The 21,342-nt window shown below is 38.8% G+C and overlaps 1 protein-coding gene across 7 annotated transcripts in view; it reads right to left on the reverse strand.

Annotated features, from left to right (window-relative positions):
• The window catches only part of EGF (epidermal growth factor), a 122,841-nt gene that overhangs the window by 38,288 nt on the left and 63,211 nt on the right, over window positions 1-21,342 (reverse strand). For 6 of the 7 annotated variants that reach the window (XR_008912987.1, XM_056803079.1, XM_056803083.1 and 3 more), the window contains exons 13-18: window positions 20,371-20,538; window positions 15,427-15,552; window positions 10,746-10,862; window positions 9,587-9,712; window positions 3,179-3,301; window positions 260-395 (exon numbers count right to left, since the gene is read on the reverse strand). Coding sequence is in view for 6 of the 7 variants with exons in the window: in XM_056803079.1 (XP_056659057.1) it covers window positions 260-395; window positions 3,179-3,301; window positions 9,587-9,712; window positions 10,746-10,862; window positions 15,427-15,552; window positions 20,371-20,538 (796 nt within the window). In the remaining variant the exon portion in view is untranslated. The remainder of the gene's footprint in view (window positions 1-259; window positions 396-3,178; window positions 3,302-9,586; window positions 9,713-10,745; window positions 10,863-15,426; window positions 15,553-20,370; window positions 20,539-21,342) is intronic. The other variant, XM_056803082.1, reaches the window with a different exon arrangement.

The following is a 21,342-nucleotide window of genomic DNA, read 5'->3' on the forward strand; positions in this document are numbered from 1 at the left end:
ATTCCCTTATGAAGCCAAGGTTCCAAATCTGAGCAAGGAGTCTAACTGAGGTCCATTGATTGCCTATTATCTGGGGGAAAGCCCAGAGCTCTTGGACTGGCCACACTAATCTTGTTGGAGATCTCCTTAGTTCACATGGCAGCAGATCTCCTGGGGACAGTGAAATCGCTTTATAAACTCCCTAGAGGATAGGTTGCTTCCGAACTCTATATGTATGTACTCCCTCAGAAAGGAACAATTGACAGAGCTTCATACTCACTTGCATGCATAGTTTTCTAGTTCTGAAACATATATGCACGTTCCTCCATGAAGGCAGTATGAATCATATGGTGGTGGGCACTTGGAATTCCTGTTCCTGATGAGAGAGAAAGCATCATCCCTGGGCGGAACAGATTCTGGAAGACAGTGTTTCAAAAACAGCTTTAAACCTCGATATTTTCCAGTGATTCAGTCATTCTTGGCATGATATCAGGGATCTAATTTAGGTAAACAGCTTGTGATTTGTGGAAATATTCACAATGATGACAGTTTCACTTGTCCACCCAGACCTTACCCTTCAACTACTAAACCTAAAGTCAATCATGATTCAGTCAAACCAGCTTGCCTTTCTTCACTTTCTCTTTTATTTGGCCTAGAGCATTCTACAGGCAGATAAGAGGAGGATGACAACTCCCTATGCGTCATGTTCAGTTCAGTCATTGAACTCAAAGAATCTGAGGATTTAGAGTTGAAAGGAACCTGTGAGATAATCTAGTCAACCCCTCTCATTATAAAGATAAGGAAACCAAGACCCAAAGAGCCTAAAATGAATTGTCCAAGGTCACACAGAGCACATCTGGATTCCCGTGATTAAAAAAAAAATCTATTTAATAAACAATACTTAATAATTGAAATCTAAGGAGTACTAACTTCAGAAAGCTCACTCAAAACTAGTATTTATGTAAACATCCATAGATTAGTTGCCCTAAGAACTATTGTAGCTATTCCCACACAAACCAGGAAAATAAATTATTCAGAAAAGTCACTGAAATATTTTTGGTCAATTCCCCATCACAGGAGAATAAGTATTTATTTAGTGCATAATATGTTTCAGGGAGTGTGATAAGAACTTTACAATAGGATCGGAGATTTAGAACCCACCCATTTATAGGAAAATGAGACCCAGAAAACATCCTCCCTCCTCCAGGGAATCTGAAACCCAGTGGCACTGGTCTCCTTTGCTGTTCATCAAACAAGACACTCCATCTCTGTCTCCTGTCATTTTGACTGGCTGTCCCCCCATGCCTGGAAAGCTTTCCCTCCTGATCTCTACTTCCTAACTTCTGTGACTTTTCCAGCTAAAATCCCACCTTCTACAGAAGGTCTTTCCTGATCCCCTTTAATTCTAGTGATTTCCCTCTGCTGATTATCTCTAATTTATTTTGTATTAAGTTTATTTGTCCATCGTTTGCAAGTTGTCTCCTCAACTAGACTGTGAGCTCCAAGAGAGCAGGGACTGTCTTGTATTTCTGAGTATCCCTTGCTCTCATTACAGTGCTTGGCATTTAATATGTATTTATTAACTGACCGACTTGCTCAATTCATAAAGGAAAAAATATAAGGATTTGAACCCAGGTCCTCTGGTTCCACATCTAGTCCTCTTTCCATGGTAGCATGCTGTTTTCTAGTTTCCTGAAAACCCTTACTTTCCCTCACATCAATCTTTCTTCTTAAAACTACTTAGACTACCCAGGAATCCCTAAAATCAGAACAGCAACAGCTTTGACAGAAAAGAAACATTGGGATAATGAGAGAATGATAAGTTGATGAATTTCTTTTATTATGTGCTTCACCCTTCTTAAAAGGAAAAGTATTAAGGCACAAAGTTGAAAGGAATGCTGGGAAGATCTTGCTCAGATTTCTGCAAGGTGAATAGAAATGCCAACACCTTTTCATCACCTCTAAGGAGAGGAGATTATGTGAGACTGTAAGGTGTTAGAAACACAGAGATGCACTGAAGCAAATTCACAGTTTTTCTTTTGCAAGTGTTTCTCTGCTTGTACAACTAGAAACACACTGGAAAGCTGATCGTTTGGCAGCTAGGGGGTGACAAGCAAGGAAGCAAGAAGTAATAGAATTCAGTTCTCCTCCAGAACCACTCAAGGTGAAGTCCAGAGTTTCCTAGAAAGGAAATATGAACGCATGAAAAGGTTTCTTGTTCTGAAGGTATTGTCCTTCAAAGTTCAATTTAAATGAAATCTCCCATGGAAGCCTATCTTGATTCTTCCCCACAGTGAGTAGGGCCCTCCCTGAAAAAACTATTTGTTTTGTAACTTAAATGTGTACTTTGTAAATTTGTATGTGTAACTTTTTACTTCGGATATACTTCATATACTAAAAGTACTTGATTTGTATGTGTACTTTATTACTTTGCATATGTAACTTTGTAACTCACTTTGTAACTGTACTTTGGATATATTTCCTACTTAATATCCTGTGTAGTTCCTTGTGTTGTTTTCCCTCAATAGAACATAAGCTCCTTGAGGGTAGGAATTGGTTTGTTTTTGTCTTTATTTCTCCAAAATCTAGTAGGTTCTTAATAAACACGTGTTCAATGAATAACTGAATGGATGGGTGGGTGGATGGATAATTGAATGAATGGATGATATTACCATTTAGGAAAGAAACTCTCCCCCTCCCCCTCTGCAAAAAAGCCAAAGTTGAATGTTCTTCAGCAACAAAGAAGAAAGAAAAATGTGAAATTGAAACAATAATGCAAGGAAAGAAATATTTACTTCTAGGTAAGAGGAAAAAGAAGGTTTAGGCATGACCATTTCTTTTAATCCATTAAAGTAACTCATGCTGAAGGATATTTAAGAGCTCAGATGAACTCCCCTGACCTACCTACTGTTGCAAGGGGCAGTTACTCCAACAGACTCTGACATCAACATTACAAATCGGGAGATTAGAAGCATTGCAAAGTAATAAAAGAGATTTGTTCCAGACACTATTAAATCAAGGCAACTTGGAATATGTAGTTCTTCCAAGCCCAGTACCAAAGTAGCCAGGAGCGCTAGAGCATACAACTTAAGATGCTGAGTAATTCCTGGAATCTCCAGTGGAAATACCACTCATACATCAGGTCATGATGTTTTTCCCAAGTTGTAGCATCTCTTCTCTGGCCCACCCACTAACTTACCAGGACAAACAGATCCTGGCCCAGCCGTGCCATCAGAGCAGATGCAGATGTAGCCCCCCTCCGTATTTTTACAGATAGCATTCTCTCCACACGTGTGTACTCCCATTTCGCACTCATCAATGTCTGCAAGAAAGATGCAGTTGTCAAGAGAGAGAAAAAGGGTAATGGGGAGAAAGGAAAAGGGAGTCATTGTTTAAAAAAAAAAGTAATATTCTGAGAGGGGCTCTTCTATCCTACCCCTTCCTTCTGAGGAGATACACACTTGGGCACAAAAACCAAATCCGAAGTCGAGCATGAAGGAAAGACTCAAATCTAGACCATCAGCCCTGTTTTCACATGAACTTGCTGCCTTTCTCTTCAAAACAAGAGCCCTTGGGCTGAAATGGCCCCAAGTCTAAAGAGCACCCTGCAAATTATGCTACCTACCAATTAAAAGGGAAGATGAGATTTTCTATTAGAAGGAAGAAGAGAAAAATGTTTTTTAAAATGTAATCTATAGGTGACTTTCTAGGTCTTGGCCCCTAAAACTTCTGAATCTCTTCCTTCATATCAGTTTCTAAATGCACTGTAATCCCTATTAATTTCTGTCAATATAATGTGATGTCGTACCTAGGCATCTGAAATCCAAGCCAGGAAGAGCTCAGTTCAAATTCTACTTCTAACACATTAGCACTACTACCTTGGGTAAATCATTTAGCAGCTCAGTGCCCCAAGCAAGACTCAAAGACTATTAAATAAAAATAGATACTGAGCAGAAATGAAAAGAAATTTCTCACCAGGAAATCACAGGTCTGATAAAAAACAAAATTATACCCACACATGTGGGTATAATAAAGAGATGGCTATGGGTAAATTGGATATAGACAGACCAAGATATTACAGATGTAGATGTTGTTGTGGCTATTCATCCTTCATTTTCATCCTCATACAAATGACTGGAGTTTCCAAGCTTGGTCTAGTCCTTCATCCTTGGGTTCTCTCTAATCAAATCCAATGGAAATTAGTGTTTTCCATGGAAACAAATTTTTATGCCATTGTTAACAACTTCTATCCAACCTTTATTTATTTTTTGAAAAACCCTTACCTTCTGTCTTGCAACCAATACTGTGTATTGGTTCTAAGGCAGAAGAGTGGTAAGGGCTAGGCAATGGGGGTTAAGTGACTTGCCCAGGGTCACACAGCTAGGAAGTGTCTGAGGCCACATTTGAACCCAGGACCTCCCGACTCTGGGCCTGGCTTTCAACCCATTGAGCCATCTAGATACCCCCATCCAACCTTTAAATGTCTACTTTTCTTACCCAATTTCCCATAATTCCAGTGTACACAGGGCTGAATCTTCAAGTGCATTCGAGTCTAATCAACATGAAACCTGTGTCTTAAAGAAATGTCATCTGGCTAAATGTAACTAGTAGAAATATGACATTTTACACATAGACATTTGTCAGTTTTTAAATATATTTAGAGAAGAAAAATAATAAAAAATTATCTTGACGTGCTTGCGAGTTGTATTTAAGTGAAGCAGATATAGATATATAGATATGTATAGGTTTATTTAGATATATAGATTAGACATAGATGAAGACACACACAGGCATAGACATGGAGTTGAATATGAAGAGATTTAGATTTCATATATTTTATTTCTATTTAGATGAAGATGACATTAAGGTAGGTGTAGATTAGGTATAGATTAGAAAGCTACAGAGATCAGTGTGTGTGTGTATAGTGATTATTTGTGTGTATATATATAGACTACATACACATATATTCTCCACTGAAATATATACCAAAATATGAAAAAGAAAGATGGCAAATGTGGGTTATTTAAAGATAGAAAAAACATTCTAAGTAATTGAGAGTCAGAAATCCCAATATATTTTGCAGTTGAGTACAGGAGATATTCTTCAATCATCTCTGAAAGAAACACGTGATTCCTTCTAGAAATCCATGATTTTCCTTCTAAGTGGTGAGACTGAACAATATTCACCCTCACTGACAATGAAAACTAACTTTTGAAACTTGAGGGGTGTCATGGATGGGAGTTATGGAGGGAAATGCCTGCAATACTCTCTTTTTTCCACATTAGCCAATCTAACTGAAAGCTAATTCCATATAATTTCCTTTCTAAGAGTAACAATTACCTTAACGATATGTTTAAGCTTTAGCTTGAACTTTCTCATAATATAATTGGCCTTAGTTTCCATTTGCTTAGAACTTTTGGGACTAAATTATTCTTTGAATGCCAAGAATTAAATGAGAAGATTGAAATGACTCAGACCTTCACCACAGCTAAGCTTAAAATGTGATTTCAGCATATTTTCATGCCATAAAAATTTTGAAAAATTCCAGACTTTCCTCAAAAGCAGCTAATTTTAATTAGTCACATGGCCAGCTTAAGTCTTTTTGAGAAACAAAATGGCAAGTGTTTGGGAAATACAGTTCCTGGTTTTCTATTCAATTTTAATAATGGCTAGAGCTACAGAATGATATTTCTCCCCCTTAAAAAAAAGCACCAAGGAAATTAAATGTAAATGAATCTCCATGTCTTCATAATTGTCTTTACTTAAGACAAGGTTTCTAATTCACAGTTCCCATTGTAACTGTACCACAGATGCACTGAATACCTATTAAGGCATTAAAATTAAAAACATATAGTAACTCTTGATCTCTGCATTTTTCCTGGTGCCTATCACTATAGAATTAAACTCTAAGAGAGAGCCATTACACCGAAAATAGAAACTATTATCTAAATGTAAAAGAGATACGATTTCGAGACTATGGAACCATAACAACAATTTCCTAACTGAATGCCTTTTAAATTCTGAAACAAGATTATGAGTTTAAATTATAGTAGAACCCAAAATGGCTCAGGAGACACAAGGTGGAGAATCTTACCCTCAAAGGATCTCAGGATCATAGATCTAGGGCTTGATCAACTAGGATCATCAACTCCATTCTCTTCATTATATAAAGGAGGAAACTGAGGCACAGGTAAGTGACTAGACTAGATAGATAGATATAGATAGATGCTATGGATTTTATATATGTGTTTTAGAATAAGCACTCAGAGAAAAATAGGTGCAATATATATGCTATATATGTGTATATATGTCTACATATGTATATTTATGCTGTATGAGCACTTAAAAATGGTACACTGTATATATATATGTGTGTGTACATATATGTACATATAGTGTACCTATTGTGAATATATAGAAATAGGTGAGAAAAAATAGGTGCACTCTATATATGTATACATAATTCATACATATATAGAATATACCTATTGTGTACCTAAAGCACTTTTTCTATAACATATGTATATATATATAAAACTGTGTATATATATATGTATGTACAAGGTGCATACACACATACACATACTATGCACCTATTTTTTTCTCCAAGTGATTTTTTTTAACAGTGATGGGGAACCTATGGCACATGTGCCAAAGAAGGCATGCAGAGCTCTCTCTATGGGCATGCATACCATCCCCTGCCAGAGTTCATTACTAGAAAGACAGAGGGACTTAAGCAGAATTATTCCCTTACCCCTCTCCATCGTGCCTTACATTTTTTCACATCACCCACTCCTCTGCCTAGTAACCTAATGGGAATGTTTTCTCCCTCCCCTTTGTGAGATAAGGTGTGTGTATGTGGAAAGGTGCTTGGCACTCAGTCTGGAGGGGGTAGGGTACAGCATGTGGTCTCTGGGGCAGGAGTGAGGCATGGCACATGATCTCTAAAAGGTTCACCATCACTATCAGGTAACATACCCTAAAGCTCTGAAAGAAAATAGACTCTCAGAGTAATTTATTCATCAAAAGATTTTTGGATGGGACTTGTAATTTCACTGACTTTTAAATTTCCCCCGAGAAACTCCATCTATCAATGCAAATCAAATCATCTCCTAGTTCAGTGCTAGAACACTGAGAGGTTAATGACTTGCCCAAGGCCACCCAGCTAGCAATGTGTCCAAGGCAAGAGATGAATCCAAATCTCCTTTATTTATTACAAAATGGCTTTCTCAGTCTACTATGACACTGTGATTGCCTTTCATCAAACAATTTGCCCAATCACAAATTATGTGTATGTGTTTGTTTGTATTCACATATCTTGCCTTTCCCAACCTAATTCTTGCTTCTAATAGCAGAAGAGAAATGGCCAATACTGGCTTCTATCCCTCTGCCCAGGGTTAGCTCTCCAAATCAGAAGAAGCTGGTTCAGATTTCAATATGAAAGTCCAGAACAGAAGCCATTCCTACTTAATGTCCTTTACTGCCTGACTTCTCTGTATCATTAAATCCTTCTTACACTTTACTCTCCCTCTAAGCAGTCTGCTTCCCTGCACAAGCATCTAGCTCACAGCTCCCTGTGACACTGGCGCTCCCCCAAGGCTCTGAATGCTTTTTCTCCTCACTTCTGTCATCTGGCTTCCCTGGCTTCCTTCAAGACTCAACTCAAATGCCCCCTTCAACAGAAGACTTTCCCCAGTCATTCACACTCTCCCTGCCAAATACATACACTGCTATTACATGAAGCTCATGACAGTCAGAAAGACCCAAGTTCAAATTGAGCTCAGATACCTGCTACCTAGACGAGTCACTTAAACTAAGTTTGCCTCAATTTCCTCTATCATAAAATGGGAACAACCCTCCCTAGGGTTGTGAGGAGTGCCTGAAGCAGTGTTATAAAAATGCCTATTTTCTTGCCCTCATTTATGATGTATATAGTTTGTGTGTATAATTTTTTTGTCTTCCACAATTAGATCATAAGCTTCCTGAGGTCAATTTTCACCTTTCACCAGGCCTAGCCCTTCATAAACGCTTGCTGACTGTCTGGTGGACTATGTCTTTGTTCTTCAACTAATGACACAAATCAACCCTTCTGTACTGACCCCTTTGTCTCCTGGCTTCACTCTCCCCATTTGAAAGATTTTCAAAGCACTGGGAGAAGATGTGGCTATGTTCTTGATGGCCAAAAAAGAAAAAAAATAGCCTGATAGGATGGATCATAATTCAGTAGCAAAAGCATTCACTCCAGAATCAGAGGGGGTTCAAATATTGCCCCCCATAAAGCTTTTATGTTTGTGACTGGGTTACAACCTTCATGAGCTTTAATCCCTCATCCTTAAAATGAGAGTAGGTCTGAAGTAGACGGCCTCTGTGATCCCTTCCAGCTTTAAATCCATCACCTTGATCAAAAAAGGAGAGGGGCAAGCCAATTTGTTAGTCTTACAAGACAGAACACTGATAATGCTGAAGAGAACCTGTTGAGTAAGAGGCTTGGGGATGAGCAGGAACCCCAAGCTCAGAGTTTTAGCCAGTCAAGAGAGTATCCCTTTCTTTTTCATCAAAGGAATTAAAGAGAAACCCAGTTTGTTTAAATTATCTATTTTGTATTCCATTAAAGCAGTAACATTTCCTTGATTTCCCGGCCAAATCAAATACATGCTCAAAAGAGTATTTATAGATGTCTGTGGTCTTCAGGGAATTAATCTGATAAGGATCTGATTTAGACCAACCTAAGCTGGAAAATGAGTGGTTGGGCTCATGCTTGTTCATCTTTCCCCGGTGACATCAGGGACTGGCCAGTCCACTGGATAGAACCAATGCCTGTGGCAGAGTTCTCATCGTCTCATCAGTCCCTCACTGTGGACAGCTCTTTTCCAGAAAGGAAAAAAAAGGAAGGAAGGAAGAGAAGCCAAGAAACTAAAGGAAATGACATCCTCTGGACAATTCCACACACTTCATTTTGACAAGGCTGATTCTGGGCAGGTCTTCACTTGTAGGGTAATGCTACTGACAAGTGGAATGGTAAGACAAGTCGTGAAACGAACTGCCAAACCTACAAGCCACACCCGAATTCTGGCAGGAGAGAGTGGTAATAAAAGTGGCTTTCTCCTGTAGTTGCATATAAATGTCAGCAGCTTGAACCTCAAAGTCATTTAACTGATCCAGAACTCCGAGCTGGGCTTTCCCAAAGAGCCTCACCCTTCCTCATTTCTATGCACCACAACAATTTCCAATAAGCCTCCAGCAGCTCCAAATTTCTCTCTGGCTTAGTTGCCAAATGAAGTGTCAGTGGGAAAGGGAGAAATCCACAGACAGCCTAAAGCAGAGTGTATTGATAAGTCACTGATACCACTCAAACCTCAGGAAAAGAATCCAAAAGGCAGAAGGAGGCACATCCGTTGCCTTGTGAAGCCTACTGGCTGTGTACCCCCAGTCTCCCTTTTCCCCTAATAACTGAGAGATGTCAGCATAAATGCATCTCTCAGCACCTCCCTTTCATCTCGAGGTGCATTCATCCTCAATCATTATTCTGTCTTCCTTGCTCACCCTCCTACCAGGGTCATCCCTGTGATTGCCACTTTTTCTCCCACAAACTCCCTGCCTTCCTTACCAGAACAGTCCAGTCCATCTCCGCTGTAGCCTTCCAGACACTTGCAGACATAGCCGCCCTCAGTGTTGATGCACTGGGATGATTCTGGCTGACAGAGCACATCATCCATTTCACATTCATCAATATCTAAGAAGAAAATCATTGCACAAATGAGATATGGACGCCTTACCGGAGTAGACTGTCAGAGGAGGAAAGAAGGAAGCACGCAATTCACAGCGCTTAGGGGCATCCCTGACCTTTGACAAAGAGTTAGCTTCAGGACAAAATATGCACAGGGTACTCAAATGCTAGGGAGAGAGCCCAGCACTGGACCTGATATTTCACTGGTATAGGGAAATCCCCAATGATGAGTCCTATTGCACTGTCTCTATTCAATTCAATAAACATTATGAAGTGTCTATTACATGCAGGGAACTGTGCAAAGAACTAGTGATAGGAACCATGATTTCCCTAGCACGGAGCCTTTCCAGTAAAGATATTTCTCTTCTCCATACTGGGGCAAGCACCTTCTCTGAAACTAATAATCAAGGAGTACTAAGGTTCAGCAACTTGCCCAGACTTTATCAGAAATAAGACTTGAACTCAGGTCTTCCTGGATTTAAAGCCCATTGTACCACACTGCTTGCATTAGACAAAAATGAATTAATTTCTACTCTCCAGAAGCTTATATAAATTTTTGGTACTAAAGGCTGGACTCACTTTGCTTCTGTCGGTCTCTCCCCAGATTTTTTCCCAATTAAGGACAATATGCATTCTGTAGCAATACAACACAACTTACTGCCTGCAATCAATTTGTGACCACCTGAGCTCTTGAAAAATAAATGTTTTTGGTGAATCCGAAAACGTGATTTTAAAAATTCTGTTCATGTTTACTCCTTTGTTGCCAAAGTTAATCCTGTACTTTTCTTCTCTGTTAAAGCTCATTGTATATAATCATATTCTAAGAAAATCTCTTAGAATAACATGATAAAACACTTGGGCATCTTTTCATATTTTTCTATCATTTATATGTCCTCCATTCTTTTCATCTGATAATGAAAACATGTCTTAAATTTAATAGCTCTAATAAACTTTGGAAAGGCAGGATTTTAATTCAGTGAAGCTAAGGAGTAAGTATGCTAATATTCCTCGCTCTATCGATTTTAGTCTTTGTAATTACCAGAGCAGAGGGTTCCATTCCTGGAGAATCCTTCCAAGCACTGACACCAGGCATCCTTTCCTTCTGAAATGCACTGAGCATTCACGCCACAGTCCACAGGGGCACAGTCATCCTCATCTGCAAACAAAGACAACTGCCATTAGAGTACTTCTAAACCTTTGAAGAGAAAATGAATTTTCACATCCAGGTTCTGCAAAATACTTCAAGATTCTCTTTCTTTCACAAGTCCTAAAGAAGGCTAAATCCTGAGTGGATCCCCCCCCCCCCCCCCAAGCACTTTGCTGACTTTTAAAAGCTTTGTCTAGGTCAAGCGATTGTGGGCCATATGTTTCTGATTTATTTACAAGCAATTCATCAAATTGGTGCTTAAAGAATATCTGGTGTCCAAGAAGTTTTGTGAGTCCATTTGTGCGCTTTTTAAAGCTTTTTTTTTTTTAAATTGAGACCAGAACTTGGCATTCTTTCAAGAATAAATGGACTCAGATTTCAAGAGTTTCAACATTCTGTTGGCAGTCTTCAACCAGCATGGCAGGAGGACAGAACCAATATAATTCTTACATCCCTAATAAAAGGCAAATAGGCTTAAAATATAATGAGTAGGTTTGTGTACTAACATGGAAAAATATCCAACCATAAAAAGCATTATCCTCAACTTACTGAAATCATATGTGCCATGACACAGGAAATTAGAATGGGAATGTCACTAGACATATTCATTATTGAGATTTATGCAGTGACTTGCAAACCTCGAGGCCCTTTACAGAGTCACAAACCATGCAAACAAAATACTGTAAAAGGATCATCTCATTTCATACTCCATGGAAATGCAGCCCCGTGGGGGACAAGAGGAAGGCTTTGAGCACCATTCTGAGAGGGTTATTCTCTAATGCCTCCCTTACCTCATGATTCTCTGAAACGTGAATGACTTTGGGAGCAGGAACACCTCAGCAAAATGCTAGATTACAGAACCCAGCTGCATTAAAATAGCTCCTCTATTACTGTCCCACATTCATGTAACTTTGCCTAGCTATGCTGGAAGGTTAGAACAATAGACCACCTGCACATCTTTTCATGTTTTTCTATAGTTTCCATGTCAGCTATTCTTTTCATCTGATAATGAAAAATTGTCTTAAACCAAGTGGTTGCAATTGACTTTGGAAAGGCAGAATTGGAAGAAAGAATCATGAATTGGGAGTCATAGGAGCTGAGTTTGAATTCTGCCTCTGCAAGGTACTGCCTACAAGACTTCGAGCAAATCATCTAACCTCTGCGGACCTCAGTTTTCTCATCTGTAAAATAAGAGCGTTAGATAAGATGACTTCTAAGTTCTTTTTCCACCCTTTAATCCAATGTTCTGGGCCATGGATATGGACAATGATAAATTGGAGTGTGTCTAGAGGAAAGCAGTGAGGATGGTGAATGGGTTTGAGTCCCATGAAACATAATGATCAAGTGAATCAGGTGAGCAGAAAAGCTGAAAGTGGGGTAGATGGAGATGAAAGTACCCGGTGCTGGGGCATAGTTTTGAAATTCAGAAAGCATGAATGGATCTGGGAGGAGAATAAAGACAGTTTGGCCAGAGTCCATCCACAAAATGCCAGCTTTAGAAGATGTTCCCTAACGGAAGAGGGCTGGGCCCTGTGGAGGAATAATCCAGGATGAGCCAGATGCAAGATTGGTAGACAGTTCCAGGTTGAAAAGACCCTGGGCCCTGCAGGAGTTTTAAGGTTATCCAGCAGTAGAAACACGGTTTTGAAGCCCAGAGCAGGAATTATAAAATAAACTGAGGCCCATTATTGAATGAATGAAGCATTGTTTAAGTGCTTACTGTATGCAAAGCACCATAAAGGCAAAAAGACAAGTAAGACTTTCCTTGATCTTAAGGAATTCACATTCTTTTGGGAGCAATCTTTTGAAGGTTTCAGTTGCAAGTCAGATGGAAAGGTCTCACCATCCTTAAGTTACTGCAGAAAGGCCAATAGAAATGCTTCTTCTTAAATGACACGTCACTGATAAAATTGTATCGATTTCTGATCCTGAATCATTTGACAGTGTCAAAGACTTTGGTGATGAGAAACTGATTTTCTGGGTCTTCTATAAGATATGGCTGCAGCACCTCCAGGAGCAGGCTTCCACAAAGGGTTGCTTTCCAGGATGATGGCTAGAACTTTTTTCATTCATTATATTTGTATCCACAATGCCTAGTATAGTACCATGCTTGGGAGATGTGAAAGTACTTAATAAATTTGTGATGATTACATTGGAAAATAAAATAAACTGATGCCCGGGAAAGTTGAATGACTTATCCAAGGTTACATAGCAGATTCATGGTAGAATTTGTCTCCAGTCTTCTTGAGAGTAATTTTTGAAAATCGTACTATGTAGCTATTCTATACAGTTTAATTACATATGTATGTTTTTTTTTAATCCTTACTTTCTGTCAGAATTGATACTGAGAATTGATTCGAAGGCAGAAAAGGAAGAATGTCATTTCACTGATTAAATGGGCGAGGCAACTGGGGTTAAGTGACTTGCCCAGGGTCACACAGTTAGGAAGCATCTGAGATCAGATTTGAACCCAGAACCTACCATCTCCAGGCCTGGCTCTTTAGCTACTGAGCCACTTAGCCACCTGGCTGCCTCCTATGCTACTATATTCTTATTTCCTTTTATAACATTTTCCAATGACATTTTCATCTGATTCTGACAGGGGAGTTTAATACCTTTGATTCTAGTCCACCCTTCCTCATTTTATAGACAAGAAAAATGAGACCCAATGAGTGTAAGTGACAATGATTTCATGTAAGTAGTATTAGTGGGAAGATTTGAACCCAGGTCCTCTGGCTCTAGAGCCAGTATACCTTCTATTCCACAGAATAATTCTCAAAGACTGGATGCTCTTTAGTTTGGTACTTTATAATATTAATGTTTATAATATGTTGTCTCTACCTCTATTCCTATTATGACTGTTTAGTTCATATTTGTAAATAATAATTCCTATTTGTAAAGAAAGCACTTAGGACAGTGCCTAGTACATAAGAAATGCTTAATAAATGTTTGTTCCTTTCTTTTTACTCTACCTCTCATAGAGAATGATCCCAGAAGGGATACTGTATATAAAATAAATTATAGTCTAGTTTGACTGGAAGTTTGTAAAAGGATAACATATAATAATTACCACATATTTAATTACTATAATTCTTTAAAGTAATAAAACTACATTTATTCAAAAAATTAATGGACATTGTTTTATTTCTGCCTCATCAAAAGCAACATTAATCTTGCCATGGTTTCATTTTTACACTTCTTTTTTTTACCAGAGTCAAGCAGGGACAGGTGAAGATGGCAGACCACATCCCCAAATTGATAGGTAGTCTATAGGTTCCCAATGGTCTAGTAGAACAAGGGGAGAAGATGGAAGAAAATTCTAAGTTTTTGCAATTATTGATTTGATATGTGGTATTAGGCTGGTCCCCAGTACGTTTGTGCTTACTTTCTCGCCTAGAAAAGCTATCAATGCTTGTCTCTTGTGAATTCCATCACTTTATAGCAGTGATGGTGAAACTATGGCATGGGTGCCAAAGATGGCACACAGAGCAATCTCTGTGGGCACACAGCTGCCCTCACTCCCACACCTCCCCAGGGTTCATTACTAGAAAGGCAGAAGGATTTGGGCATAACTGCTCCCCTTCCCCTCTCCACCATGTACCTCCACCATGACTTTTTTTCACAACCCCTGCTCTTTTACCAAGCAGCCAAATGGGAGCACACAGTGAGTACGGTGGAGTGCTCAAAGGTGGCAGAGCTGGAGGGAAGCAGTGCACTCATGCCACTCTCAACCCCCTCTCCACGTGTACCTCTCATCACTCACCCCTCTGCCCAGTAGCCCAATGGGAGTGCTTCTTCTCCCCTTGTCTGGGATAAGGGAGGGTTGTGGGGTATGTCTTGGGGTGTGGCACTCAGTTTCTGGTAGGGGGCCAACATAGCACTCGATCTAGGTAGGAGCAGGGCCTGGCACTATCTCTAAAGGTTCACCTTCACTGGCTTATAGTACATTTGGTAATTGATGACTAACTGGTATAAGAATTGTTCTCTCTCTCTCCTTGTTCATCAAAGGATTAAAGGGTGGCAAACAAAATTATGGCAGAGAATAAACTAAGGAGTCCAGATGTGTGTAGTTGGCAGTATCATCATACCCCAAACAGATTTAACCTTTTTTCCCCCTTTTTGTTTTCAGCATTATTTCTTTCAGGAGAATTTTCAAGACCATAACCTCCCACATGGGCCACAATGAGTCAGGTTCAGAACCTGTCTTCTAGAAACACAAAATCAGGGAAAGAAAAGAATCTGAGTTCAGAAGTTCAGGAATGCTGGCCTGGTGCAGTTACAGTCTCATTTGAATTAGGGGATCAAGTTAATGGAGTTGGAAAATTCAAGTATAGGACCTTGGAGACCATCTGGTCTAATTCCCTAATTTTTTTTCATTTTGAAGATTCTGAAGCCCAGGGGAGGGCAATGACTTACTCAGGGTTACACTAGGTAACAGAGTAAGAATTTGAACCCAAGTTCTCTGCTTCTAGAATAATACTTTTTATTTACCATCCAAGCCCCATATTATCTCTCCTCATTGATAAATGATCTATATGGATTGAAGGCAAGAGGGAAAACTGATTATTCCTACCTGCAACCACAATTTCAGCTACTAGCCCATTTGGGGGCTGTTGCTCCTTCCTGATGTTCTCTTCCAATTTTCTGCCCGTCACATTCCCAAGTGGTGTTGTATCACTGCTTAGATTCATCTCATTGGCTGTTGGGAAATAGTGAGTTGAATGTGTTATCATTTTTGTTAAAGAAAAGCATTTCTCTTAATGGCATTAAAACAGAATTTTGCTTACAAATACAGAACTTATTCAGAGCACACAGTGAGTTAGGACAGTAGCCCTGGGCCAGTAGCTCTGAGGTCTCTTCATACACGCCCAGTGGAAGTAGGCTGGAATAAAGTAGGTTACTCAACCAACTACTTCTCATGGAAACCTATGGCTTTATTTGTTTGTTCAGCCATTCCCCAGTCGAGGGAAAACCCTTCATTTTCCAGTTTTTCACCATCACAAAGAATGCAGCTTTAAATATTTTTGTACAAGTATTTTTCTTTATGATCTCTTTGGTTACAAACCCAGTAGTAGTATGGCTAAATCAAAAGGTAAGCATTCTTTTAAAGCCCTTTGTGCATAATTCCAAATTGGAACCCTATGGTTTTATAGTGGATATCAGACCATAAATTGTCCCCTGTGAAGACATATAAAAAAAGGGAGAGGACTGCTTCTCTCCACTGGCATCTACACTCTTTAGATTCCCTTTTGTGATTTTTTTTTCCTTGTTGAGACTTAATGTTCATTTGAATCTAATTTTGCCTGTTTAAAAAACTGGAGAATGAGGCACCCCAAAGTGATTTCTTCTGAGAGCCCGTCCCTTACAAATGAGTTTCACAGTCCCCTATCACTTGCCCACCTTCAAACCATTCCCAGAAAAATCCAGACAAATATCTTAACTCAACAATGAAAATAAAGGCTAAAAATTCAATTGCTGGCAGTGGAGAAAGGGGAAATTTATGGATAGACTTAGTTATCTATTTATCAGTATGCCAGTTTCTACTTTAATAAATATGGATTGTGAAAATTAAGGGATTCAAGTTTAAAAACAAATTCTCTGATCTTCCTGGAGGAAGGGTGGTTATCTATCAGTGAACTAAAATACACTGAAATTAGCAGTTTAGAAAACAATATAGTGGAATGAAAAAAATATTAACATGGAATCCTTTCCCCACACACATCCCTCACCTACTAGCCTATCCTATTTGGATTGTTTTCTCTTCTTGTCCCCCAGAAGTCTGATTAGCTTGAGCAAATCAAGGCAGCATGAGAGAAAGAAGGCTGGTTCTGGAGTCAGAGGGCTGGGGTTCAAGTCTCACCTCTGGTGTTTACAACTTATGTGACTTTGGGTAAATCCCTTAACTTTCTGGGCCTTACTTTCTTCAACTTTGCAATGAAAATATTAGACTAGATGACTTCTGGGGTCCCTTCCAAGGTTCTAGCTGGATGATTTATAATTCTTTCTTCTAAATGGATTCTTACACTCCAACTCCAAAAGTTGACTTCTTAGAGTTAGGTTTGATCTAATTTCAAAAGCAGCCTGAGAAGCCAAATGAGTTCTTTAATGACAAACAAATTGTCATTCTGGTGCTTTATTATAGTATGGAGATGACTAGGTTTTTCAAGTGAATGCAATTATAGGAAAATAGAAAGTCTTTAAGAATGATGTCAGCAAGAGATGGTGTCTGCTTTCCAAAATCCAGTCTAACTAAATATCGAGAGGTTAATTGCATCAAGTTGGCTAAATCTGTTTCTAGTCTTCTTGTACATTATTCTTTCTCCCACACACTCTGATCCATCCAAACTGGTCTTCTCTCTGATCCTCAGATGTGACTCAGATTTCCCATCTCTCTGTCTTTGCATTCATTGTCTAGAATGCATTTCTTCCTAACCTCCATCTCATAGAATCCCTCTCAACTCAGTACAAGTATCATTCTCTATACCAGAGTTCATTACTAGGTGTCTGTGAATATGTGTTTTTAAAAAATACTTTGCTGGGGGCAGTTGGGTGGCTCAGTGAGTTTAGAGACAGGAGGTCTTAGGTTCAAATCTGGCTTCAGACACTTCCTAGCTGTGTGACTCTGGGTAAGTCACTTAACTCCCATTGTCTAGTTCTTATTGCTCTTTTGCCTTATTCCAAGAAAGAAGGCAAGGAATTTTATTTTTTTAAATACTTTGCTAAATATTTCAATAAATCAGTTTTCCTTGGCAATTCTATTCATTTTTATTTTGTTCATTTAAAAATGTTTTTTTGGCGGTAACTAGGTGGATAGAGAGCTTGGTCTGGAGTTGGAAGGGCCTGGGTTCAAATCTGTCCTTAGACACTTTCTAGCTATGTGACCTTGGGCAAATCACTTAATATAATATAACTTAACCTTGCCAGTTTTCTATCTTAGAATTGCTACTAAGACAGAAGATTTTACATTTTTTAATTAAAAAGTTATTTTGAGAAGGGGTTAATTGGTTTCACCATATTGTCAAAGGGGGTCTATGACGCAAAAAAAAGGTCTATATGAAGTTTTTCCTGATCTACCTGCACTTTTCCCACTACTAGTACCAACCCTGTCAGTATAATTTGTACTTAACTACTTTGTATATATTTCTATTTTTTGTGTTCATTCTGCATATGTATATATATATATAATATGCATATGTCTTTGTCACCTCCTCCACTAGAATCTCATCTCCTTGTAAGTTGAGGTAGCCAAATTTATATATTTTCATATTTACAACCTGGCACAGAATAAATCTGGAGCATAGCAGCTGATTAATAAATGCCTGTTGTTTGATGTATAATTGGAAAATATCAAACCTCAAGACTACATTCCCCAGAATTCCTTTTGTATTTCCCAGCATCCTTTTCCCTTCTTTTACATGAGTCTTTATGTGATTGTTTATAAGTTTCTGGGATTCCTCCTTTTTTTCTTCTTCTTTCTCAAGACTGCTCCTTTTTACCTCTAGTTTTTATTTTAATAAATTTTATAAAAATAATACTTGAGTTATTGTATACTAATTTTAATTCTCACACTGAACAGGTGAAAATATATCATTACCATCACCATCATCATCATCAGATATCTTGTCACCTTGGTTTGCAGCAGCCATGCAAAAGCATGGGATAAAGATAATTACAACTTGCAAAGCAATATTTGTCATAAAGGATGAAATAGAGAACATCTTTAGAGACAGTGGCAAGACCCTTTAAACAAGTCAATATACGATTTGGCACTTGGTGACTTCTTCAGTAGGGTAGGCATGAGAAAGAATAGGAAAAAATCTCTTTTCAAATTTGGTGGGGAAGATGTTTAAAAATAAAAGAAAGCAGCTGCATGCCTATGTATTTTGAATAATGCCTTAAGAAAAAAATTGGAAGGTGTTATTATAGACAGGTTAGTCACCAAGCATTACTCCAAAAATGAAATTAACAGGCAGTAAATAGCTGGTTACCAACATTTCAGAATCAGTGGTCTGTGGTTGGAGTAATGGTCAAAATCAATACCAAATTGGAACAAAAACTAGAAGTAGGAAGACATTACATGTAATTGCAATGGATCCAATAGCAATCAATTTCTCAAAAAAATTCACCCTGAAAAATGAAAAACCAATTAAAATAAAGTCAATGGCATTGCTTGCCATTATTTAGAGAAGTTTACTCACCATAAAACATTTTTTTTCCCTAAAACCCTTCGTTCTGTTTTAGAATTAATACTGCATATTGGTTCCAAGACAGAACAGCAATAAGAACTAGGCACTTGGGGTTAAGTAACTTGCTCAGGGTCACACAGCTAGGGAATGTCTGAGGCCAGATTTGAATCTAGTAATTTCCTGTCTCTTATGCTGGCTCTCAATCCACTGAGCCACCCAGCTGCTCTGATATAAAACAATTTGAAGTTCAACAAGGAGGCCAAAAGAAAATTCATCAGCCAACAAACACTTGATCTCTTTGCCAAGCAGAGGCATGATCCATTAAGCAAAATACAGGTTTATCATGAAGTTCATTTCAAAGCAACTTGGAGGAGATGGATGAAAGATTATATCTTCTAATAAAACAGGGGATGGGAAAATACACCCATACCATCCTGGTATGAAGCCAATTCAGTAGACAAAAGGACTAAATCATCCCAATAACATTCATAAATGAAATTAGGAAGAGTTTAGTTTTTATGCAAAACAATTTATGTAACAGTTTCTTGGGGCTCTACTTTCCTTGTGGACTCCCTCCCAGTTGAAAAGTATTTAAACCCTGCCCCCTCTGTCTATCTTAAGCACTCCTATACCCTATACCCTGTATACTATCCTATACTATGTGGCAACCCCAGACTGCAATCCCCTCACCTCAATTAAATGCTACTTGGTAGTCCTCTTTATTTCAAGTTGACAGCCTCTTAAGGAACTCTCAGGAGATTCCCAAGATGAGTTGTTGAATCTATACTATTTAGATATGACTAAGTGTGCCAATGGTCTTTGTTTGAGACATTCATAAGCAGAAGTGTTCCTTTTTCCTGGCTCACAGTCCAGACACCAAATAATCAAACAGAAGACTTGTGGTAGGTCTACTCTGGTTTTCTTTTCCATTTAATATAGCTGAGGGTGACACTGTCTCTAACCATTGAAGGTACTGCTCTTTCACTCTAGCTAAAGCTAGTTAACAATTTGGAATTCACGAAGTCCAAGACTGAGAAGTCTTTATGGCATATATTTGAATTCCTCTCTATTTGAACCAACAGCTCTTTTTTATTCATGTGAATATGTAGCCCCCACATAAGTATAATGGATAAGGAAAGATGGCTGTGAGGGTAGAAACAAAATGTTTTAAGGCACACCGTATTGTACAATCTCTACCTTTAGTTTAAATGAAGCCCAGATTCCAAGACAACTGACGATTTCCTCAGAGAAGTCAAAGTAGCCAAGTTCCCAGACCCTCACCCCAAATCAGCAGAAGCCATCTGCATAACTGCATCACATTCCCAGTGTACCTGGTTTTGCCAAAGGATGAACTACAATCAAGGAGGAGGGTCTCAGCATGCTGCCTCGAAGACGTACCCTGTTTTGACCAGTCCTCTTGTCCACCCTTATTAGTGAGGGCTTAGCCCAGTCAGAGAACCAGACGTGATCCTCAAACACAGCCACACCAAATGGGTGATCTACAAGCAAGGAATATTGAGGGACTTTAACTTTCTCTGCAGAGGATATTTATGTAGAAGGGAGCTTGAAATTTAAAGGAATATGTGTATCTTTCATGAGATTTTTTCTTGTATAAGTGATATGTCTTTGTTCACAAGACAAGCATGTATTACATGATAGCATTTGAATAACCTAGATCGTATTGCCTGCTGTCTCAAGGAGCTAGAAAGGAAGGGAGGGAGGGAAAGAACATGGTTCTCACAATGTCAGAAAACAAGTATTAGAAAAGAAAAGAAAAGAAAAGAAAAACAAGAAAACTGGTTAAAACTACAAAGGAAAAAAATAAAGCAATATGTGCAAACAGGAAATCAGTTGGGGGTACTGCAGAGGTGTGTAACTCCAACAGAACCAGAGGCCACTAAGCAGTATATAAGGATCCTGGCTGGCCACATATTGACTTAGAAAACCATATATTAACATTATCTATATCCTATTGTATTTTCATTTATTTTGTTAATATGTTTTCATCTGGTTTCAGCCCAAACTTGGACGTGCTATTGCCCACAACGCAGTTTTGTTGGATGGGATGGGAGGTAGGGATAAAATGGATAGAGGCTAGTGGGAAGATAGACCCAAGTTCATGTCTGTCCTCTAGTAAATTCAAGTCCTGTGAGGATGAGGCAACTAGATGGTTTAGTGATGGTGAGAACACTGGTTCTGGAGTGAGGGAGACTAGTTCAGATCTAGCCCCAATACCAGCTAGCTAAGTAGCTTCAATTGTCTCTATGACTCTGGCCAATGCAATTACCTCCTAGGTGGCCTCT

The sequence above is a fragment of the Monodelphis domestica genome, chromosome 6 (genome assembly GCF_027887165.1).
Source record: "Monodelphis domestica isolate mMonDom1 chromosome 6, mMonDom1.pri, whole genome shotgun sequence".
Classification (NCBI taxonomy): Eukaryota; Metazoa; Chordata; class Mammalia; order Didelphimorphia; family Didelphidae; genus Monodelphis; species Monodelphis domestica.